Here is a 26,406-nt window from a genome sequence, read left to right as displayed (position 1 = left end):
ATATGTCGCCGCCGCTTTGCGCGGACACACAACTAGTATGTGTGTGTGTATATATATATATATATATATTGTTTTTACGTTCTCACACTATTTACTGTTTTTATTTGATCTATCACCTATATATATATATATATATATATATATATATATATATATATATATATATATATATATATATATATATATATATATATATATATATATAGGTTCAGGTTTATTTGAGACCATACTAATTTTGTGAAACCGTAAGACGCAATCTAAAAGTAACTTTAAAATGCAAAATAAAAGGAAAATTCCAAACATTCTTTTTTTAATTATTATTTTCGTCACTTTTTTAACCTAAAAAAATTAAAAATAAATAAATTATCTTTTTTTTTTAAAGTACGTGAAATATTCTAATAGAATATTACACTGTGAATATTCTATTGTGATTTTTATAATGTTAGAATATTCTACTAAATTTGTAAGATATGTAAAATATTCTCATATTCTACTAGAATATTATAATATTCTACTAGAATATGTAAAAAAAAAAGGTATTATATATATATATATATATATATATATATATATATATATATGGAAAATATAAATGATGAAAATAATATTTGAAAAAAAATCGATAATTTTCAGTTATTTTGTATTTTATAAATGTTTTTTTTATCTACAAAATAAGTGGCTAGGTTTGCGTCTCACGATTTCACAAAATTAGGTCGTCTTAAATGAACCTTACCCTATATATATATATATATATATATATATATATATATATATATATATATATATATATATATATATATATATATATATATATATGGACAATTATTGTATGGATATGCGGACAATGCTATTCTATGAGAATTAGTAAAAGAATAATTTGTAAAATAATGAAGATACGTTCAACCTTACACAAATATCTTCATTTTTATGCATTGTCACTAATTTTTATTCATTTTTGTTCTTACAGATCGTTTTTCACTCATTTTCATTCTAACAGAATACTACTCAATAAACATTCTGACAGCATTCCGGCAGAATGAGAATAATAATAAAAACTGTATAATAACATTATAGACGATTTAATTGGTGAGAATGTGTGATAATGACGATAGTTATGTAAGATTGAATGTATTCATATTATCAAACGTATTTTCTTTGTGATTCTCACAGAATAACACTGTCCACACGTCCGCACAATAGATGTCAATCCACTTTTGAACCTAACTCTATATATATATATATATATATATATATATATATATATATATATATATATATATATATATATATATATATATATATATAGGGTTAGGTTCATATGAGACGCCCTAATTTGGTGAGACCGTGAGACGCATTTTTTTATTGTTTTTATTTTTATATTTTTTTTTTAGTTAATTCAAGTTCCGAAAATAATATTTAAAAAAAGAATTTTTGGATTTTTCCATTTATTTTGCATTTTAAAATTATTTTTAGTTTTGGTCTCACGGTCTCACAAAATTAGAATGGTCTCAAATGAACCTGAACATATATATATATATATATATATATATATATATATATATATATATATATATATATATATATATATATAATAAGTATCTGTTGAGTGTTGAATCTGCTGACCCGAGGCTTTTTTTTTGTTAATAAAAATGACATAACAATATTAAAATTATTTTGTATGTGAAACTAGTAGATGCTTTAATGTCTTATGCTTTCACATTTGACATGTTCACACATTTTTTTATTTCTTCTAAATTTCATCTCCCCTTTCCAAACGAAGAGACACTACTAGAAACATGCTAGTGACAACCAAATTTGTTGCTCCATTACCGCATTGATTTCGGATATCGCTACAAATGCTTAACGAGGATTTTAGTCCCTATTCTGTTGCAAATTTCTATGAAAACAGAAAATGATCGAACAACATCCGTAAACAAAATAATTTAAGCCAATTCTAACAACGGCTACCATCTGTTGGTATTTTTATCATGCAGAAAACATTTAGCAGTAACTGATTTTATCCATTGGTCTTTTAAAAAAAAATTAAAATAAATTCTCACTAATAAGTTGAACAATATTATTGGTTGTAGGTTTGCAAATATCATTGTTCATTTTTTTTTTAAATCACACTAAGACTTCATTTTCTAAAAATGCATTTTGTAGAGGCAATACGATGAGTATCATTGAATTGTAGATAGTGTACGTGTACATACGGAAATGTTGGAAATATTAAAACATTGCAACTCAGAAGGAGTTTCATCCATCAGATATTTTTGAGTGGAATTCAAGCACTTAATAGTTTTACTCATTAATTAGAAGGTTTCTCCTATTTACTAGTTTTCTCTCCTCCGCTCTCTCGTTAAGCCATGATTGAATTGTGGAGAAAATGGTGCACTAAGGATATTTTTTTCCATTTGTAATACATAAATCATTCTGCTTGGGAGACACTTGTTGAAATGTGAAGTAATTGGAAGGTAACTAATACCAATATTGATGAGGCGAAAGACACAACTAGTGAAAGTAAGCAATGTTGATAATCTTTGGTACAATAGATCATTTGATAGAATTGTTTTGATCACTTTTCAGTTTTCCATTTTACTTCATGTTTTAATCCTGTACATATTCTCACCTAAGAGCCATAAATGTTCGTTGTTTCTTGAGTATTTATGGAATGTGTATTGAATGTAGGATTAACCTATTAACCACTATGTATGATTAAAGTAAGTTGTTATTAAACTGGGAATCTAACAGTGAAACATAATGAAATTCCAAGTTTAGGTTTGTTCAAGAAGTTAAAATATATTTCTTCTTATCAACTATTCTGCTTGGAATAGAGATTATACTGATTTTTAAGCCATAAGTTGTGTTTATTCTTATCTGTTTGTGCTTAGTTAGGCTAGGCATATCGACATCTTGCTCACCACCTGGCCACAGGTAATAGAAGCCTGTGTATAGGGTTCTGAAACCATCGTCCAACCCATTACAAAACCGAATACATTGATTATCATTTGTGTCATTGTTTCGTTGTACTTAATTAGTTAAAACTTTAATACTAGATTTTTTTTGTGTGCAGTTTTATGTATAAAAATATATGGTTTTGATGTAAGAATATGTCTTGGAGTTCTAGATCAACAATGTGGCAAAAAAAAAAAATAAGTTGAAGCACCTCAATATACTTTTGTTTTCATGCCATTTTTTATAAGAAAAATACAAGAAATTTGAAAAAGAAAAATACAAAATGCCTAATCACTAAATATGAAAGTTTGAAACACAACACATTAACAAGATATTTAAGAACAATTTTTTATTAATGTTTCAACTGAAGAAAAAATATCCCTATCTATGCATATGAGAATAGTAGAATGTTAAAAAAATGACGTCTTTTATGTAAAATTTTATATATACATATCCAACAAATGCAACACCGAATCTGTGTTTAACATATGTTCTTTGAAATATGACATATTTCCAAAAGGAAAAAAATTTCACTATCTATATTTATATTTTTTCTATGACAATAAAAAGGAATTTGCAAATTTATTATTAATTATTATGTATATAAAGTTTAAAAATTGTTTTACTTGGCAGACCCCACGTCGTACACGGGTTATAACTTAATTCATCATATGTTACTAAATACATTATAATCAGATTAAATACATGAGAAAAGTTATTAAATAGAAAACATGAAAACGAATCTTGTTTATATAAATTATGTGTAATTAGATACATATAATCACATGTCATTATATATATTTAATCATTTGTGATTTATGTGGTTAAATTTATAGAATCAAACATGATTTATGTGATTATATGCATTCAATCACATTTGGTTGCAGGTAGTAGGTGGTGGTGGTATGGTGGAGATGGGTTTTAGTGGATGGTGGTGGTCGTGGTCGTAGGTAGTGGGTCATGGGGATCATGGGTGATAGTTGGTTCATTGTAGTTGTGGATGGTGGTAAAGGGTGGTGGGGGTGATAGGTGGTGGGTAGCTCAATGATTGTGGGGTTGATGGGTGGGTGATGTAAGATGATTGTGGTGGTGGTGTAGAGGTGGGTGGAGGTGACGTGTGGTGGTAGTGTGTTGTAGGTTGTGGTGATTGGTGGTCGGTAGTGGTGGTGGGTGGATAGTGGTGTGTTTGTGGTGAGTAGTGGTGGTTGGTGGGTTGTAGTGGCGGAGCTTGAATAATAAATTTGGGCGGGGAGGGGGGGAGGGGGCAAAAGTATTATAAACTAAATTAACGTTCTTACAAAAAAAATGTGTTCAATAAATAAACACCAAAAACACCTAGCAGAACCTGTTGGAAATCGGGCCCTCTTTCTACTGCTATAGATCTTACACAGTGGAATAAAGAAAAATCTACTTGCTCTATTTGAACACGAAGGAGAAAAGAAAGTTATTGGAGAATTTTTTATGTTATTCCATGCATAAAGTAGATTACAAAGTCTCCTATTTATAGCTAAACAACAAACAGAAAAAGCTAAAAAATTGCAGCATGTGTTCATATGAAAGTGGAACTAAGCCATATTATTCTCCTTAATATATGACCAAATCAGAAACTACATAAATCTGAATAAAACCCCATCAACACAACCCAATTAACATGACTTGAACCATCACGATTAACCCAACAGAACAAAATTAAAAACAAAAAAAAAATCAGTTTTCAAAATTCTAACAATCAAACATTGTTTTGGGTTTTGTTCTCGTTTGAAGCAGATCAACAGAACCAAATCAAAAAAATTTCAGTTTTGTAAATTCTATTTGATTGTTTTTAGTTCTGTGACAATAACTCATCTAAAAAACTTGGTTTTTTTCAGTTTTAGTAGAGATAAAACAATTTTTTTGTTTGTGTCCCTTGTTCTACTATCCGTCCTTAATCGATAGCTTCAAGAGCTAAAGAAATCATAAACTCAACTTCACAGTTAACTTAAAAAACCAGAAAGTAGCTCGGGAATTGAGAATTGAGGTTTGTAAATTCTAATTCCTAAATCCTAATTCTAATTTCCAAGAGGAGATGAATCCGAACAAGAGAACAACAACTGAACAGGAGAAGAAACAAGAAAAAACAGGAGAAGAAATCAAGAACGGACAAGATTCCATACCTGATTTCCGGTCATCTGGTGACAGCTGCTGCGGACTGCGGTGGTGACGATGGGTAAGATGCGAATGACGAATTGATTTTGACTTGTCACCTTAGAAAAAGTAGAGAAATCGGATATTTGGACTCACATGTGAAATCAGGAGGGGCCACAGCCTAATTTTGACACTAAAAAGTCTATAATTAAAAGTCATGAAGTTCAATTTCCTATTTCTAGCCCAAATATCCGCGCGCGCGCGCGGGGGGGGGGGGGGGGGGGGGGGGCAGCCCCTCCTAGCCCTACATAGGGCCGGCAATTCTCGACACGACCCGCGACACGACACGAAATAAACGGGTTTGGGTTGAGTTTTTCAATACGCCAACCCGTCAACCTGCCAACACGTTTATTAAACGGGTCATATATATGTTTCTCAAAAAATAAATGGGTTGACTCGCCAACCCGTTTATATTTTTAATTAAAAACATATATTTTTTATTTTTAAATGTATTTATATTTTGACTTGTGGTCCTAACTCATAAGGTCGTAAGTAAGTTTGTAACCAACTGATTTTGCTCATTTTTTCTATGAATCAAATGGCGTATTAGCATATGGCTGTTTGAGGGATTGAGGCATTAAACATGTTTCTATGAATGTTTTTAATGTCTATTTGGATGTTTAAGACTTTAAGACTTAAGTAGTTAAGTGTCTAAAATTTAGATATGTTTGTATCAACTATCAAGAATTTATTCATGTTTAATTGTTAATTTTATTTATGGAATCTGACCCACGAACCCAAATCTAACACACAAACCCGTCAACCTGTGAACCCGTATAAATAAATGGGTTCGTGGGTCATATATGGGTTTATGTTCCAAACCCGCCAACTCGTGACACGCCAACCCGTGACCTGTATATTTAAATGGGTCGTGTTTGGGTTGGCATATTTTGACCCGCTAACCTGCCAACCCGCAACACGCCAACCCAAACACGACAAGATTGTCAGGCCTAGCCCTACACATCCTCCGCCCCTGGTGGGTGGTGGTGGGTGAATGGTGGTGGTTGGTGGTTAGTAGGTTGTAAGTGATGGGTGTTGTTGGGTAATGAGTTTTTTAATTGTTTTTAACTATTTTTTTATTTATATGAATATTATTTTATGATTTTAATTAAAAAAATTATGTACTCCAAATTTGTTATTAAATATTCTCACAATAAGAATTGTTTTCGATTGATCGCTCTCATATATATATATATATATATATATATATATATATATATATATATATATATATATGGGGAGAGAGAAAGAGAGAGAGAATTATAAAAATTTTGAAAAAATGTTAAAAATAATGTAAAAATGAAATTAAAATGACAAAAAAAGTCATTTCAAGTTTTCTAAGCAAAAAAAAATTGATTTTGGGCCAAATGGTGCAAATTGAAAATATTTTGGACCTTATCAAAAAAAAATTTGCTAACTATAAGGACTAAAGTTGCAGTTAATCTAGTTTTTTTAATAATATAGACCGATATACTTATTAAATATAAACTCCAAAAAAAATCATATCATGTTGTGGAATTATTCAACTAAAAAGTGCATCGACTCCAATGGTAAAAGACTAGTTTTAAGGTCGATTTGAAATATTCGATCTCTTCATCACCCTAACCATTGGAGATGATCTAAGATAACATTCTAAAAAGTTATTTGCGATAATTTATTAAGAAACTCATAGGATTTCTACTACAAATTTTCCAATTTTACCCTTATACGCTCATTTTCCAAATATATCTAAATGTCCTTTTACTATATTTTTGAATTGCCACCCTCCATGACATGAGAGCTAGCTTTAGTCAATACTACTACTTTACCAGCTACTTTATCAAGCTAAAAACTTTGTAAATATTTATATAATTCATTATACAAGAAATTAAGAATAAACCATCAACTAGCTTAAATTTACCTCTGAAGAAGCATCATTTCACCTTATATGCATTAAACAACTTCTCTTTAAAAAGATATAACGGGGGTATTTTGGTCCTTCAACAAAAACAGAAGAATGGATTGAATTCCTTCCACCAAAACAAATACAACTTTATCATTTCATTACCTCTGTAGACTGTAGAATCTTACACCTTTCGTGCTCTTGTATCTTTCATTTTCAAATTGTCAACCAAAAGCATCAAACTTTAAAGGTCAACCCCCCCCCCCCCCTCTGGACCCACTCAACGGGTCCCACATGAGGAGAGTAAATAAAATCACAATATCCCCAATAAAAAAAAGGTGATGCCAAGATTTGAACCTGAGACCTCATTTAAACATCAAGAAGTAACAAGATTGTTATAAAGATGTCCATCTATATCAGGAACAAATCCTCTCTCCATCATTTCCTCTTTAACAATATCATAAGTTCTTTCATTAGGCACCAAACCTTTCTCAAGCATCTTGTTGAGAAACACATTAGCTTCTTCCAATTTACCCTTTTCACAAAAAGCCTTAATCAACACATTATATGTCACAACATTACAACGCCTCCCTTCTTTCTCCATTCTTGTCATCATATTTAAAGCACTCTTAAGATTACCCTCCCCACAATAACCAGCAATCAAGATATTATAAGTCAGCTGAATAGGAATCAAACCCACTACAGACATCTCATTAAGTAGCTTAATTGCCTCCCCTGTGTTCCCCTGTTTACAAAGTGCACCAATTCTTATATTATATGTTACAATATCAGCTTTCAAATCTTTTTCCTTCATGTTATCTAAAACCTTATTAGCTTCCTTCATGTTTCCTTCTTTACAATATCCAGTTATTAAAGAATTATATGTTGAAACATTTGGAGTAACACTGCCTTCTACCATTGATTTGTATACTTTAACTGCTTCTTCAAAATTCCCACTTCGGAAATAAGCATTGATTAGAGTATTATAAGTATATACATTGGGAATTAAACCTTGATTATGAATATCATCGAATAACTCTTTACATTTGTTTACCAGTTTCTTCTTTGAAAACCCATTCATTAAAGAATTATATGTGATAATACTCGGCTTCACGTTCGATTCCACCATTTTGTCATGTAACACAAGAGCTTCATCAAGCTTCCCCAAATTACATAGCCCATTGATTAAAGAATTATAAGTAGCCACATCGGGTTTTAATCCACTGACTTCCATTTTCTTGAAAAAGTTTGTTGCAGTAGAGAGATTTTCATCTTTACAAAACCCATCAATGAGGGCATTGTATGTAATTTCATTGGGGGAGATTTTCTTTTTGATCATTTCTTTCATTAGGGCTTCAGCTTTATACATTTTACCAGATCCACCTTTTTTACAGTAGCCATCAATGAGTGTGTTGTAGGTCACTACTGAAGGCAAAATCCCTCTACTTTGCATATCTTCAAGAACATCTCCTGCCTTGTGAAGCCTCCCAACTTTGCATAACCCATTGATTACCATGTTAAATGTAGATAAATTAAGCTCAATTCTTCTCTTAATCATCTCTCTGTAAACGAACTCAACACGTCCAAATTTCTCTTGATTTATCAATAACTTTATCAATCGATTACATGACCATACTGATAACTTCAGCCCGTAATCACCAGCTCTATCAAAAGCCTCGAAACATAAATCTGTCTTTGAGTTCTTCGCATAACCTAATATTAACAAATCAACTATAATCGAATTTGCACAGACATTATCGCAAACCCTCTCAAGCATACGAAGAATTGAAGAAGGAGAGTATTTACTAATTGCAATCTTAACATAATGATTATCCAACAAAGCCCTAATTCTTCCGAACTGTTTACCATTTGCTAGCAGGTAAAAGAGTCTGCAGTAATGTTCAAGTGAGTGGGATACCTGGAACTCTTGGTGTGACCACTTGAAGTATCCTAGAACGACGTCATAAGGTGCACCCCAATCATAAAGTTGTTGAAGAAAACTGTTGGGGTTTGTGGATTTGGTTAGGATTTTGAGAGCACTCCAATGTTGTTTTCTTATGAGATCAGAGGACGAATGTAAGTCTAATGGGTCAGAAGGAAGAGGTTCAGGAACGGAATCTGATGAATAAGAAGAAGAACCGAGCGGCGAAGCCCTAATGCAGGGAGCTCGGGTGGTAAAACGAAAACGACGAAGAGCAATCATGGTAAACGATGATCACTAAGATATCTTTTGTGTTCGATTGTAAGGACTAGGGTTCCAAACGGGTGTTTGAGATTGTTGATTCCTAAAACGTTTTTGTGCAAAAATGCTAAAATTAAAACGGAAAATGACTTTAGGTAACTTAGGTGTTTTGTTTTCTTGAAATAAATAAATAAAATAAAAAATAAATATTCTGACTATTTATTGCGCATGCCGATCATCTCTATAACCCTTTGCAGTAGAAGAGGTGGATTATACGGCTACAAACTGTAATAAAAAACGTGTTTGATTTTTAACACCTGCATGCTGCTGCAAATATTAAAAAGTTAAAATAAACTGATTTTATAAACCTAAATGGTTTTTTAATATCAAAAAATTAATAATGTATGATATTTTAGCAATAATTTATAATATTTCAACAAAAAAATAATGATATTTCAATAAAAAGATATTTTAGCAAAAAAATAAAAATATTTCATCCAGAAATTATCATTATTCAATATAAAAAATAAAAATAAAAAAAATTCAACAAGAATAAAGAAAAAAATACCAAAAAAAAAAGTAAAATAACATGTCAGCAACATATAATCAAGAATTCAACAAGAAAAAAGAATGAGAAGAGGTTGGAAGAGGCAATACAAGTGCTCCACCAAACAGAACACGCGCATAGGTTTTTTAGTCTGAAGACTTCTAAAAAACAAACAGTTGCGAGATTAAAAGTGTTGTGCGTGTGCTGCGCCGTGCAGCAATAAGAGGTCTGAAAAGGTTTTTTACAAAAAAAAAAAAAAAACAAACAAACAACATCTTAATATTTTTAATCTGTTGTTTGGTTTTTTGGAAGTGTTCGGAATAAAAAAAAAAAACCATTGTGTATGTTCTGTTTGCGGCAGCACTTGTATTATCTCTTCCAACATCTTCAAACCTAAAACCTAAAACAATCAGGCCTCCACTCAAATAAATAAATAAAAAGAAAAAAACGTCGTACTCTCACATCGTCTCCCCCATTGACTCGACCGCTTCCTCTTTGGTGGTCGCATCCTGCTCGTCGTCGCCGCCTCCTTGTTGCGGCAGCCTCTTTCCCCGACGCACCCTCCTTCCTTGTCTAGTCAATAGACTTCAGGTAATTTCTTTTTTCTTTTTTTTTTTCCCTTTTATTATAGCTGAATCGGTTTTTTCTTCTTTTTTCTTGTTGAAATCTTGCTGAATCTTGATTACCTGAATTCTTGTTTCGCATTTTTTTTCTTCTTTTTTTTGGTTTATTTTTGCTAAAAGGTCACAAATTTATATTGAAATCTTGCTGAAAGGCCACAAATTAATGTTGAAATATCATAAATTTTTGCTGAAATGTCATACATTGTACTGAAATGTCATTATTTTCTGCTGAAATGTGATAAGTTGTTGCTGAAATATAATAAATTGATGCTAAAATGTGATAAATTGTTGCTGAAATGTCATTATTTTTTTTGCTGAAATGTGATAAATTGGTATTGAAAAACTATTTTTGGTTTATAAAATCAATTTATTTTAATTTTTTTAATATTTGCAAATGTTGAAAAACAAAACGCTTCCTATTACAGTAAGTAGTCGTTTGGTCCACCACTTCTACTGCAGAGAGTTGCATAGGTGGTTCACATATTTCATAAATTTTTGCTTAAAAAAAAAACAAAAAACACCTAAGTTTTTAAAATGTTCAAAAATATAATTATTGCTTTTTTAGTATAAACAAAATATCATTAAAATATACTTTTTATACACAAAATATCAACGAAGTACAAATATTTTTAAATAAAACCTTGTGCTAATCGATTTATCTCAAGTAAATGAAAAAATATCTGAATAAGGTAACGGAGTTTCCAAAATGTTCAATAAATATCATTTTTTTAAGTACAAAAAATAACATTGAAGTGTACTATTTATGAAGTATATTATTTGTTGTAACAACTGTCAAATTTCGGATAATAAATGTCGATCGATCCCATGAACGTTTCTAAGACTTGATCTCATGAACGATATCGGTGTATTTTCGGAGAAAATATTAATGACAAAGATAACCATAATGGCTATAATCATGTACAATTATATATATATATATATATATATATATATATATATATATATATATATATGATATAGATCCGGTAAGAAATTTTTTTTTGTAGGAAGGTAAGAAGTTTTTTTTGTACATATTTTTTTGACGAACAAAATAAATGAATCATTAGATGATTCATTTGTAAGATGATTCACAAGAAAAAAATTTCAAAAAAACATCTTCATGATTCATTTTTAAGTAAATTAAGAAAATATTCATTTTTATGACAATTTTAGTAAATAACAACAAAATCATTGTATAAATGAATCATCAACATGTTTTCTTGAGAATTTTTTCTTATAAATCATCTTACAAATGAATCATGCGATGATTCATTTTGTTTGTTTGCTAAAAAAATATGTAGAAAAAAAACTTCTTACCTTCCTACCAAAATTTTCCTTTTTATTTGATCTTGACACACACACACACACACACATATATATATATATATATATATATATATATATATATATATATATATAGACACATAGTTCACACGAGAAGAGGAAAATACGTAATGGTATAACGAGACCTTGAATAAAAATAAAAACATATATGTAAACTAGGCAAATTTGAAATCCTTGTATGTAATATTTATATATGTAAATATATAAAAGCATATGGAATATGAGTATAGAACATTCAAATCTTCCAAATAATTTCAAAGCTACAAAAAGGTTATGATAATTCTACATGGACCTTTGCATAATACCTAGTCATAACCCTACACCTATCCCCTAAATCTCGAGTAAAGCTTCGTATATACACTTAAATATAACAAATACGTATATATATATATATATATACATATATATATATATATATATATATATATATAAAGAGAGAGAGAGAGAGAGAAATCATGGAAGTGGTACCTACAAAGCCACCCTAGATATCTTAATGTACAAAGTATAGTAAATGAATCTTCTAGTGAATATGCATGTTTATGTAATGTACCAATTTAATCTTTGCAAGTATTCATTTCTCTCCCTTCCACACGATTTTATACCCTTACACACATATATAACATAACTAAGGTGTTTTTTGTTTTTTTTTTTCTAAAAAGACTCTTTTAACCACTTATTGTTGTGCCACACAGCACACGCGCAACACTTGACCATTCGCAGTTGTTTGTTTTTTAGAAGACTTCTGACTTAAAAATTGTTGAACATGTGATGCGTGGCACAACACTTGACCCTCTACTTCAAACCTCTTCACATCTTACTTTAACTTATTGCAGCAGTTTGCAGAGGTTAAAAAACAAACAAACTTTTTATTACATAATGCAGCCGTTTGGTCCCCCTCTTCTGCTATAGAGAGTTGCAGAGGTGGTCTGCAGACTTCAGACATTTTTGTTTCGAAAAAACAAATGACACATACAGAGAGTTGCAGAGGTAGTTTGCATATTCCATATGCTTATATATATATATATATATATATATATATATATATATATATATATATATATATATATATGTATGTATATTATAGTACCCTTGAATCTTCAAGATATGATTCATGGTACATAGCAATATTTGATGATCACTTGGAATGTAAAAATACTTAAGTTATGTCCCATCTCTTCCATACATACATAAATCATATTGAACATATGCAAGATTCAATTTCTTGCCAAGTATTTCATGTTTGTGAGAAAGGAAGTAGGATACTAGGATGATACCACATAGATCTTCAATGATCTTCATGTACAACCTACCTCACAAAAGAGAAATATAATTAGATATCATCTCTTCTAGTGCAATATAACTCAATCTCATTCGTCACATTCTCTCTACTATTCTCTCTCTCGACCCCCATCTCCAATACACACACATGCACAATATCTAGAAAATATATTGCTTGTACTCCCATATGTTTTCCATGATTCATTTATACAAGCAAATCTCATAAAAATATACTCTATATAATCCCTTATATTACAATCTAACTTAACACTCCCTGCATTCACCCTCCCTGTCACCAGATCTCTCTCTCTCTCTCTCTCTCTCTCTTGATGTTGCATTATCGCTGGAAGAAAACAAGAAGAAACCGGAGGTTTCTGCCTCTGATTTTAGCTGTTGTCTCACCCTCATTCACCCATCCATACATACTGATTGTCAAACTCAAACACCCCCTGATCGAGTGTTAATCTCAGCGGAAGCAACCCCGACTTCGTTGATCACCGGAGAAGAGAAGAAAATGATCAAACCATCGATTTCCTCTTCCATTTTGGTGATTAATTGTGATTATGATAAATTCTAGTGGTAAAAGTCATAAATCATGCATATGCAACATAATTAGAAAACATTTAGCCAATATAAAAGTTTCTTATAAAAAAATGTGGTAAGACATTTAGGATTAAAAGTCCTCATATGAATATAACACTTTGTTATAAAACAAAATTTGTACATATTTGAGATTACGTTTAAAAATAGGATTAACAACCTAGAACTATCTTAATGATGTTCTTATGATAAGGGATGTAGTGTAATAATCAAAAAGTCAACGAAAGTCGAATTGCATATACATATATGTCTTGTTAGTTGATATAATAATAATAAAGCGATATTATATCGGAATGTAGTTGTGACTCAACAGTCGTCGTCATCGGTAATTCTCACCATTATAAACGAAATAAATATTTACCATTCTATACATATCAAAATTTTTGCAACATAAGTTAATTTATCAGGTTCGGACATTAAAAATACAATAATTTTAAAATGAGTAACAATAAAATAACCACAACAATATCATACGAAAAGTCGGTACAATAAATGTTTGTATGTTTATGCAAGTAGTATTAACACAAATACTAACGTTATCAAGAAAATAAGAAATATTATAGGAAGATGTAATTGGCCTGAGCATTGTATCTCTAAATATTATTAAAAGAGAACCCTTATTTCACCAATGAAACAATCGGGGCCTTTGATTGTGTTTTAATCTAATGTTTTCCACCCTTAGATCAAATTGCTGACATCATCTTCTCCAAATAAAATTCATACACAATTACATTTAATTATAGAATTTGTAATAATTATAGAATCTTTAAATTCAGTAATTATTTTATTAATTGAAACCTATCATTCTATTTATATACATGATATCAGTCTCTCTAATTAATATTGTTCCTAATGTAACTCCCTTATTTATAGTTTTTGATATCCAAATTCAATTCTATTTATATTTTATTTTTTAAAACCCATTAAACAAACATATCAATGATTAAGTTATTAAACTATAAAATCTAATCTAATCCCATTAAATCAACAAAATATTTAAAAGCCAAAATTAAAGTCAATATTATTCATAATTTATCTCCCAGTATATCCCACATAAAATGAATCAATTCGAAATAATTGTTTGAATTCTAAAACTAATTAAATAAGAAAGCCAATTAATTTGAAGTATTGAATTAATATAGTTGATATCTTTTTTTTTTCAGATGAATAGCCGAAAATCTCTAACATATCCTATTTTTTTTAGAAGATAATGATTTCCTTATTCAAAAACACCCTATATATACGATTACACCGAAGTGGTTTTCTTACGATTTTGGATTGAGTCCTATGATTTAAGTGTTCTTCTTGAGCAATCTTCTTTTCCAATTCTTTTTTCCAAGCTCTTACTTTACTTTATTTTCCTTATTCTTCTTCAATTTCTACATTTACTATGTTCTTATTATTTGTTATTACTGTGTTCTTGTTGAGAGGTCGTGAAAAAAAAATTAATCAATCTACTTTAAGCATATTAGTTTCATTCATTTAGTTATATAAATAAAATTATACCTTTTATGTCGATTTTTTAATGTGTTGACCTATGTTTGTCAAGAAAAAACCATAAAAGTTGTTTTAATGCACAATGACAAAGCTAGTGGAACGGACCAAAAGCAGAATAAATAAGTTTTTTATTGTTACACTTCAACTTGCATGAATAAAGACGTGTTTGTTGTTCCAAGGTTTTCAATAACTCTTTTATACATATTATTATAATCTTCGATTAAATTTTCTAATTTTATATTATTGAATTTGTTTATATCAATGGTTTTAGTTTCAAATTACCATTGTAGTACAAAACTTTACCGGCGTGGTGTCACTTACGTTATTTGATCGTGATGCAAAGAAACTTCTAGAAAAAAACACACAAGAGTTGCTTCAAAAGTTTAATGATGTTATCGATATTAACTTCTTTACATAAAACTAATTTTTACTTTTTGTCTGTCTATTTTTATAACCATTAATTTTTTCATTTTTAGGAGGGTAATATGAAGATATATCTGTCTGCTTTGAAATTACTTTTGTATAAAAAGTTGGCGTTCAAAATTCAAATTTCTCATTATAATTTGAAGCACAATATTGATGGTTATGCAATCTCAAACTTCAATGTAGATAATAAAATCACTGTTGAATTGGAAAAAAAATTAACATCGAACATGTAACATTCTTTTACAAAACATATTACAAACACTACACTTATTAGATTCGTTTTTTATATTTTAGTTGATCAACTAACATATTTCTATGTACTACAAATATAGGCGCCGTAATCCGATTCGTTTAACGTTTTATTGGCGAAATTCGGATGTCAATACACATTAAATTTAAAGGTTTTAAATATAATAAAACTAAATCTAATATTTTAAATACTTTAAACTATTATTACCTTTTAGATTGACATATGAATTTATTTTCTATATTTATGATGCAGTTTTGTATACTGATGATAACGTCACACCCGCTTCGAATCTTGATAAAAGTATTACAACAAGTCCACTAACTTATTGAACATCCTTTAAAAAGGTGTCTAGACATGAACAATTAAAACACAACTTGGAAGATGTTTACGATGTTGATAATCTGGAAACAATGTCCTCAACCAAACGATCATTAACATCAATGACACATCGTACTTCTAGAGAAGGCGAATCAAAACTGTTAATTCCAAAGAAAGAAAAACAATATATGATTTTCATGATTTTATATAAATAGTTGAGTGGTTTGAGTATGGTTGATTTCATATTATGTTTACATACTATTTGGTTTTTTGGGTTTTGTTTTTGATTATTTTGTTTCATACTATTCGTTTTTTGGGTTAGAATTGTGACCATTTAAATACAGGTTGGGTTTTATGAAATGTACATCTATTTGCCTTTTAGGTTTCAACTCATATGAATTTAGAACTTTAATCATTTTTTACTCTATTATTTCGTTTGAATGTGAATTTATCAGCATTGTTACAATGTTATTCATTACAACTTCAATATAAATATTAGCAAACAACAACTTTTGTGAAATTATAAACTTTTATAAAGCTTTTAACCGTTCTAAAACAATTATTTATAGTTCCTTGTGAATTTATTGATAAATTTATCAGTAAAAATTTACCATTGAAATATTATTATTTTTTAGATATTAATGATATCCACAATTTTACAGATTTAAATAATAAAACTCATTACAATGATGCTAAAGAGAGGCGAAGACTAAGATGTTTACATTTTTTTGGAAAGGGAACTTCCCTAACGAGGGTTTTCGGCCCAACTTTCGTGCATCGACTAATCCCCCGCCGCGAACATGAGGCTATGTCTCATGCCCTTGAGTCACTGCAGGCGAATCTCCATGGCCACAGAGGCGAGTAGTGCCAGGATTTGAACATAGGTCAATAGGTTATCCACCATATCTTCCACATATCTTACTAAGTCACCACAACCCAAGTGTAAGACATTTACATTTACAAAATAGAAGATTGAATTCTATATCTAAAAGAGAAACTTTATTTCATCATCTAAAGCAATAAATATTTTTGATTGTGTTTCACTTATACATTTTCCACCCTTAGATCAAATTGTTTACGTCATCTTGACCAATGTTTGGTCAAACACGTTGTCCATCAGTGTTTCTGATTGCAAATCAAACAATTATTCAATTTCTTTCTCAGTGTACATCGATGGTACCAAAATTCATCAAGGTCAAAACAACCACCTTGTATTTAATTCTTATTAGTATAGTAAATACTTCCAATTTTGAAGATAATAATTGGTCGCATACAAGTTAAATTACAATTGCTCGATTTCCAGCTAACTCAATAACTTTATGTAATTATTCTTAACCTTACATTTTTCTATAACGTTATTGATTAGATTTACTATAATTAAGTTTAAATTGCAGAGATTTTTACTTGAAAGTGATGAGCATTAGTTGATGTTTTTATTGAAGCTTGAGGATGATGCAAAACTCAAAATCCCTTAGTGGTAATATCCTACATACTTTATAGTTGATTATTTCGACAAAAATACTTTCCATTAACTTTGATAACAAAATTTTCGAATTAAGCATATTTTTATGATTATAAATTTGTTTTCTTTACTCACTTGTACTTATCAGAAGATGAGAAAAAAGATTAACCATGTCTATATTGAAAAGTGCCAAAAAGATCTTATTGGTCATACCTTTTTGACATGATCTTCAAATGTTCTTTTTTTTATTCGTTTTTATGTATTTGATTTGTTTATTCAAGAAACTCAGTTTTCTATTAATTTTGATAACAAATTTGTTGACTTAAGCATACTTTTATGATTATAAATGTGTCTATTTTCTATTGTTAAATCAAGTGTAAATGCATTTAAACAATCGTTAAATTTCATATTCTATAATGTAATTTATGCATTAATTAACCAAATAATAGTACATATCCAAGTGGTCAGGTACCTCCAAGACAATAAGAAAACATGTAAATTATATGCAACTTTCACAATATTGTAATTTTTTTTACTGGATTTAAGTGAACAATTACTTCTTTTTGTGTTGTCATGTTTGTTGATTTGGCTATGTAGAGGTCATTTGAAGTTCCATTTCTCTACAATAATGTTAATGTGCACATCCAAGTGGAAACAATTACAACTGGTAAGCATTCTAAATGATTTTTTCACTTAAATTAATCAAAACTATTATTTTAAGTGGTGAGTTCTCATGGATGCCACATCGGTTGTCACTATATAGATCTTTTAGCGGTCTATAGAAGAATCCTAGCGTTCTCATGGATGCCATATCGTTGCTCTAATATAAATATTAAATATTTTTATCTAATAATTTTGGTTCAAAAACTCTAAATATGAATCTGACTAACATTTTTTTATTAAAATTCAACCTAAGACAAAACCACTTATTAATGTGATATGTATTTAATTTATGTTCCCCGCGTTTAACGCGGGTCATAATCTAGTTTCTAATAGTAAACGATAATATAATTGACGATTCAAAATGGCAATCTTTACTCAAAACCCCTCCATTTTATAACCATTAATCTGTAAAGAACGACTAACGACAAGTATATGTGTCATACTATTGATCTTGTACGGTTTCGATCGCCCGCCTGGAGTTGCTAGCTATAACTAACGTCTGATGAGACAAATTTAGGCGTTGACGTTAGTTTCATTGAACATTACCACTTGTTATGACGGGGTGAATGACTTTATCATGCCCTGTTATGTAGTCGGTGCAAAAAGTGCAGTGTCACGAGTTCGGTTATGAAATTTATTATAACAATTTGGAATTATCTCAATATTGTATGAAATTGGAATAATATTCACATCTGAATAAATTACTCCATAAATTGAATAATAATTAAAGATAGTAATAAGGATTTTCCTTACTTATCTCTTATTGGTTTTCCAAACTAACAAATGTGTAACATCCTAAAAAGCTCAATAAAATTTAAAATTTTCAAATCAACCATTTAACAAAAGAAATGTTTACAAAAAATGTTGTTCCCAAAAGATTATTTAAAAATTAGAATCTCTTTCAACATAGTTTTCAAAACATTCACATGATCAGAGTTTCCCAAGAAATCGTAAGTCCAAAACGCGAGGATGTGTACGGTCACACCTTCACCTTGCCATAATCCACTGAAGTACCTGAAAGCATAAACTAAAACTGTAAGCACGAAGCATAGTGTGTTCCCCCAAAGTACTAACACCCAAACATATAACATATACAAATAACAACATGCATACAGGGCCTACAGCATGACTGGAACGCCCTATCGGCCTACAGTCCATCTGATACGCCACAGAGCCTTCAGTCTGACTGGAATGCCCCACCGGCCTACAGTATGTCTAGTATGCTCACAGAACCTTCAGTATGACTTGAAACATCCCAAAAATCATGACCAAAATATTCATTTTTAAATCATTGAATAAACCATAGTTATTGAAAATCATTTATCAAACAGGAACCATAATATCTCAAAACATAAAAACTAGTATATCAATATCAAAATATATGTCAAATGTATATCAGAGTAACATCCCAGGCTAAAACAGTGTGGCGTGTGCGATGCAGTCATCCCGGGCTCTTCCCTCTGCTACCAGAAGTACCTGAAACCAAAACTGAAAACCGTAAGCACAAATCTTGGTGAGTCTCTCCAAACTACCACATATCATACACATAATCACATATACTGGGCACCCGCCCCTTCATTGGGCCCCGCCCGGCATCAAACAGTGTCTTACATGAGGCCCTGCCTGGCATCGGGCGCTGCTCGGTATACATCTGTTTCTCCCAGGCCCCGCCTATTACTAGGCCACACCCGCTATACACATATAACCAATATCATATAATAGCTCATAAAGAATCATACACATTTTTATATGTTCTATTCCTAAGGCGTCGCCTATCATGGTCCTTGCCCTTACTCTGCTAATGATGAGATATGGAACCCCATCCACACTCTGCTAGTGATGAGATACAGGCTCCCTCCCATAATCATATCTCAACCCGACACATACAAGTATCAAAAAGACAACAAGTATAACTAATCATGCACATAGTCATCGGGTACCACCCAACATCGAACCTTAGTCTAGAATCATACATATAAACATTCCTCGAGCCCCGACCAACATCAGATCATAATCCGGAAAAACATAATATAAATACGGGCCAACATTGGTGTCTTTGACCCGTTCAAACAGGAAGAAACTCACCTCGTAAAGCTGAATGCAGAATCTCACGATGAGGAATCTCTAACGGCTACCCTGATGACTCCCCGAGCTGTCATTACCAAAATAACACTTAGTCAAAACCAATAATCCTTATTAGGTTAAAATGACCATTTTACCCATGATCTAATTTGGTCCTTGCCCAAGGCCCAAAACCGTAACATGAAAGGCCCAATCCTAGGTAGATTTCCTAATCCCATTCATGGCCTACCAATGGCCCAATTTCTTAGTTGGGCCCAACCCCTCTAATGGGCCTTACCCTTTTGGATCCATTCCATACTTCATAACCCTCCAAAGGTTAAGTCAAGGTCAAAGTCAACATCCAAGTCAAAGTCAAAGTCAATGCTCTGAGTTGACTCAACTCGTCGAGTTTACTCTTCAACTCGCCGAGTTCCTATGAATCATAGAATCGTGATTTCACGATCCAATTCGTTGGGTCTATTCTTGAACTCGACGAGTTCTTCCTTCTATCGGAATCGGGACACCCTGCTTTAACTCGTCGAGCTCTTCCTTGACCTCATCGAGTTCATCAGTTTGTTAGCCCCTTCTTAACTCATTAAGCCATTATCCTTCAGATCTGAACCCTAAACTTCAAATCTCAACTCAAAATACCTCTAGAAGGGTAAAGTTTCCAACTTTACCCATTAATACCTTTTCCTAAATGGATTAAGTCCAAACCCTAACCCAAAAGGCCAAAGTTTTAATCCCAACATCATCAAAACTACAAGATGGACTATGAGATCATAGATCTGGACTCTAGGGACTAAATGATCACGTAAAGTCCTAGCTTTTTCCTCATGTATGGCATAATAAGCTCCAAAGGCCAAAATGGTGGCTTAGAAGTTGCATGGGACTTCCATGGTCATAAAGTTGACACCTTTATGCTGTGAAAGTCCTTCAAGACTCTAGATTTGAAGTATTTTCCATTTGGAACGTCCAACTCTCAAGAACCATATCATTTGGACGAAAACAAGCAAAAGATGCTAAGAAAGAGATCTAATCAACCATTAGTCAAGTTTGAGACTTGATTACCAGAAAGTGACGAAAATGGAGTGAGGTTTCCGGATCTAGCAACACTTCCTTGTTCCTTCAAACTTTCCTTCCTTCCAGAACTTCAAACACCCATAAGAACACTCTAAAATGGCTCACAACCACTCACAATGGCATTAGGGTTTTAAGATCTAGGGTTAGGACAGTGGAGGCTGGAAATGAGGCCAACCTTAAAGCATAAAGTGTTTAAATAGGGTGAAAAATCCTAGATCTAGGGTTTCCTAAACCCCGTCCAAATCATTGTGTTGTGCCTCTCCAACTCATCGAGTTGATTCTCAAAAACACGCGCCCAAGATTTCCAACATGTCGAGTTCTCCCTCTTGGACTCAACGAGTTGGCCTTAAAAATGTTGATTTCTTTTTCCTTATTTGGCCTTCTAAATTCCGGGTGTTACAAATCTCCCCCACTTAAACTAGATCTCGTCCTTGAACTGGCTCCTTACTAACACCCCTAATCTAAATCACAATCTAGAGACATCCAACCCTGAGCCTCCAAAAGAAACCACTCTTACCTCCCTGAAACTGGAAACTCGCATTTGTCTGAATTCTCGATAAACCACCCATGTTAAGCCTTACCATGCTTAGTTCCCCCCCCCCTCTCGAATGACCGATCAAAAGCATACTTCCAATCCTGATTATCGCGATGCTACCATCTGGAACAGAATCACTGATCGTAATGACTATAGAATACTTATACTGGACAGAAGGGTCAAATAATCCTTCGAGTAAGAGATTCATCCCCTATAATGGTTAGACTCATACAAGAGTTGCGCAAAAGAGTCAAATCAATTACTCTGAGATTATTTAATCCAACTGTAGGTGACTTAGTACCTTTGATTTGCAAGCTACTTCCACATACAAGAATCCTCACATCACTACTTCTGCCTAGACATCCTGCAACCTCTTATCTACTTCCGAATGAACTGAGACCTCCCATGTCCAAACTGATCTGCCAACTATCTGAAATACCGGATTCCCACCTGGTTGCTAAGCCAAAGACACCTTCCTAGTTGCTCTCTGCGACTTTCAAAGAAACTTTGGCTATCTAAACCACTTTATTCACAATGTCACTCGTGGCTCTATGACTCTTGGGATCCCCGAGCCCTTACCTCGACCCAACGGTCTTTGCCAGGTCCCACCTTCATTGCTATAAGCACATGGGCGTCTCCCATTGGTCCCACCCAAACTATATCATGGAGCGATTTTGCCCATATGTCCCACCTATCTAGGGCTTCGCATGCCCAGCTGCACCTCAAATCCCAACGACCTATCCTTTCCTAATTCCGATCATGTTTTTTCCTTTCCATGATCCTATGAACTGACCCACCCTGGTCTAACTTATCCGAATAAATATGTGAATGCCACGACTCATTATGCAGTCTAACAACACTCTCCCACACTATTTGACCGCATGAAGAATGCTACGGCTACCCCACAGTCATACTATACTTTCCCCTGCTATCTGGCTGCTAGTGAATGTTGCCGCTCTCCTGCAATCTTACAATACTTCCCATGCTAACTCAACCACTTACCATGGTCTCACTGCTGATTACCAACCCGAACACATCCAAAGTCGAGCACACACCATGTCTAGCATCCTGATTGAACTCGCGTCTTGACGGGAATTTCCAACCTGATTCTCTAACACCAGCTATCAAACACTAAAAAGACGCGAACCCAACATTTGGGAAGTTTCATAAACTCCCAACTCACACACTCCTCAACCAGTCAGCCACTTGGCCACCATCCTCCCCGATGGGAATGCGAAATCATTCTAGTTTTGCATGTACCTCTATTTCTGAATACACAAGTGATTCTCCCCCACTTTGATTCAACTAGCATCTTACAACACACTAGAATAGATGGATTCTCAATCCTTCCTACCATCTAATGATCAATCTGCTGGAAACCAATTCTTACCACAGTTAGTTTTATAAACCAACCAACACTAAAGCAGTACAATTATTGAGGACTAGTGGAACACCTCCCGAGTTCCAATCAAACTTGCTACAACTACCGTATCTTGGGAACCCACTATATATGGAGACGATCTCGAAACACTACCCTAAGTTTCATGGTATGTAGATGGTATATAACCCAAACATAAGCATAAAATATAACTCCAAGATACACTTACTCATACCGATGCAAGACAATAGCAATAGAATCATAAATAAAAACTGATAGGAAAGCAAAAGATACACACCTGCATCATCGGGAGCCACTCGTGTCACTTCTGTAGTCAGCTAGAAAGCCCTACTCCTCGCCATAGGTGCCTCTGTTTGGCCCTGACGGCCGTCGGTGATCCTAAAATGTCGCAGGGGCAGGTGTCATCATCTGTCCCACTGCAGCCAAACTCGGACATTGGGCCTTTTGTGCCCCCCTGATTGAAATGAAAGCAGATCAGATCTGATCCATGGGTGGTGATAGCAATACAATCCCTGCTATAATGACTGATCTGGTCGCACTTGAAGCAGCAGAATCACCACCACTACCACTCCTACACGCACCCTCGTGTGTCCTGCCGCACTTGTCACAACGGCTATGATCTTGATGACTCCTCAACCTGGAATTTGATACCTTGGGCCTTTTCCCCGACCCCACAGATGTCTAAACCTCGTCTGGTTTCCTTTTCCTTTCTGCCTCTAAGTCGATCTCTCTCTCTCCCTGGCTCGAGCAATCATATCCTCCAGCGTCTTGCAGTAGGACCGACTCACAAATTGCCTGATGCCGCTCGTCATCATCTCATGACATCGAGCATTCTTCATCTCCTCGCCCGCTACATACCGAGGGACAAGAAGGGCCCTCTCCCTGAACTTGGCGGTGATTTCAGCCACCGTCTCCATAGTCTGCTGGAGGTTCTGGAACTCCCGTGCTAGCTGTTGCACCTTAATCAGTGGTGCAAATTCAGCCCTGAACCTGGCGGAGAAGTCATTCCATGTCATCGCATCAATAGCAGCGTCATCTCCAATAGCACGTCTAACCTCCTCCCACCAATCACGCGCTCTGTCCTTCAGAAGATAGGAGGCGAGTTGGACCTTGTCCCCCTCGGGACACCGACTAGTATGAAAAGTCTTGGTGACATCTACCAACCATCGACTGCTAGCAATGGTGTCCCTAGCCCCATGATAGTCTGGAGCTCCATAAGGTCAGAACTCCCAAAATTACAACATACGCACTCCCATCATGGCTGCCATCTCAGTGCGGAACGCACCCAACCTCTCGTCAAGAATCTACAATATACCCTCCTTGATTGTAACGAAGATCACAGGAGTCTGGTTAATAATACTGCACGTAATCTTAGCTGAAATAAACTCTCTCATCTGCTTATCGAGCTGCCTGGTTCTAGAGCCCGAACCTGATCCCTCATCGGCGCCTGAATCGCCAACTGGTCTAGTTCGTAACGTCACCATGCTGCAACATATAATAACAACCATCAGAATACTCATCACTATCGAGGGATCACACACACTACAAGTTCCCTGGTTTTATCTCAGCCCTCCTTGGCTCGAGTATAAATCCTCTGCTTTCAGTAGTACGGGTCCATACTACCTTCCACATCTGTTAGTACTTTCCTCAATAATTGCCTTGACTCTTCCAAGTCCCTTTCACTACTACTGCTCCTAGCACTAATCTCATCCTAGGCTTGCCTTAGGGTAATCTCTGAATCACACTCTACCATCAGCTGCATAAGAAATCACTGCTATCCCTCCCTAACTAGCTCACAAATACCATTACATATTACTAAGACCAGATAATTCTTCGAATGAGAGGTCCTACCCTACAACGGTTGGACTCAGACAAGAGATGCAAAATAGGGTTAGACCTAACCTTCTGAAAATATTTAGTCCTCGTAATATTTAACTTAACATATTCGTTTACTAGTTAGTTAAAGATAAATAGGACTCCTAAAAGCACAAAGCAAGCAACATTCAAGCATTGAGTAACCAAAACCAAGCATATCCTAATTAGGCCGTCATATCACTAACTAATCAGTACTAGCATTCAGTTCATAAAGCTCATACATATAACATGCATATAAGGCATCCTTCCTAGATCCTTAGCTCTAATCTAGCATGTGGCTCTCATAATCATATCATATCGTAACAAACATGTATGGGTAATTTGTGAGAACTTACTTGAGCTCGGCTGATTGCATGCACCACACCATTTTCTCTTTTCAAAATCTTTTCTCTTCAAAATCGTTTTTATAAAAATGATTATCTTTTTGAAAATTTTCATACCATGTCCTCAGTTTGAGTTCAGACACACCCGAGAATGTGCCCGAATCCATCAAACCAAAGCTCTGATACCAACTTGTAACATCCCAAAATCAGGACCAAAAATTTCATTTTTAAATAATTGAATAAACTATAGTTACTGAAAATCATTTATCAAAATAGGAACCATAATATCTCAAAACATCAAAACCATTATATCGTTATCAAAACATATGTAAAATGTATATATCAGAGTAACATCCCATGATAAAACATTGTGGTGTATATGATGCAGTCATCCCGAGCTCTTCCCTCTGCTACTAGAAGTACCTGAAACCAAAATTGAAAACCGTAAGCATGAAGCTTAGTGAGTCTCCTCAAACTACCACATACCATAATTTTAATCACATATAATGGACATCCGCCCCTTCATCGGGCCCCTTCCAACATCAGAAAGTGTCCGACATCAGGCTCCACCTTGCATCAGGCCCCGCTCGGTATACAAATATGTTTCTACCAAGCCATGCCTGTCATTGGGCCCCGTCCATTATACACATACAACCAATATCATATAATCATGCTAGCACATAAAGAATCATACACAGTATTATATATTTTATTCCTAAGGCCTCGTCTATCATGGGCCCCGTCCCTATGGAACCTCGTCCACACTCAGCTAGTGATAAGATACGGGTCCCCGCCCACACTCATCTCCGTACATGGCACATACAAGTATCATAAAGACAACAAGTATAACTAATCACGCACATAGTCATTGGGTACCACCCAACATTGAACCGTAGTCCAAAATCATACATATAAATCT

The 26,406-nt window shown here is 33.4% G+C and overlaps 1 protein-coding gene across 1 annotated transcript; it reads right to left on the bottom strand.

The window, feature by feature from the left end:
- Positions 1–6,954: 6,954 nt before the first annotated feature.
- On the bottom strand, positions 6,955–9,320 carry LOC145062572 (Pentatricopeptide repeat (PPR-like) superfamily protein). Its single transcript, XM_079010156.1, has one exon. It carries the CDS (start codon positions 9,222–9,224, stop codon positions 7,398–7,400), a length of 1,827 nt encoding a protein of 608 aa, XP_078866282.1. The 5' UTR covers positions 9,225–9,320; the 3' UTR covers positions 6,955–7,397.
- Positions 9,321–26,406: the final 17,086 nt, after the last annotated feature.

The sequence above is a fragment of the Lactuca serriola genome, chromosome 7 (genome assembly GCF_051521515.1).
Source record: "Lactuca serriola cultivar US96UC23 chromosome 7, Lser_US96UC23_V15, whole genome shotgun sequence".
NCBI classification, from domain to species: Eukaryota; Viridiplantae; Streptophyta; class Magnoliopsida; order Asterales; family Asteraceae; genus Lactuca; species Lactuca serriola.
The sequence above is the reverse complement of the archived record's forward strand: the minus strand, read 5'-3'. Positions and strand labels throughout refer to the sequence as shown.

Excerpts from the sequence above, each read along its gene's own strand:
- LOC145062572 (XM_079010156.1), bottom strand. The coding sequence starts at position 9,224 with ATGATTGCTCTTCGTCGTTTTCGTTTTACCACCCGAGCTCCCTGCATT.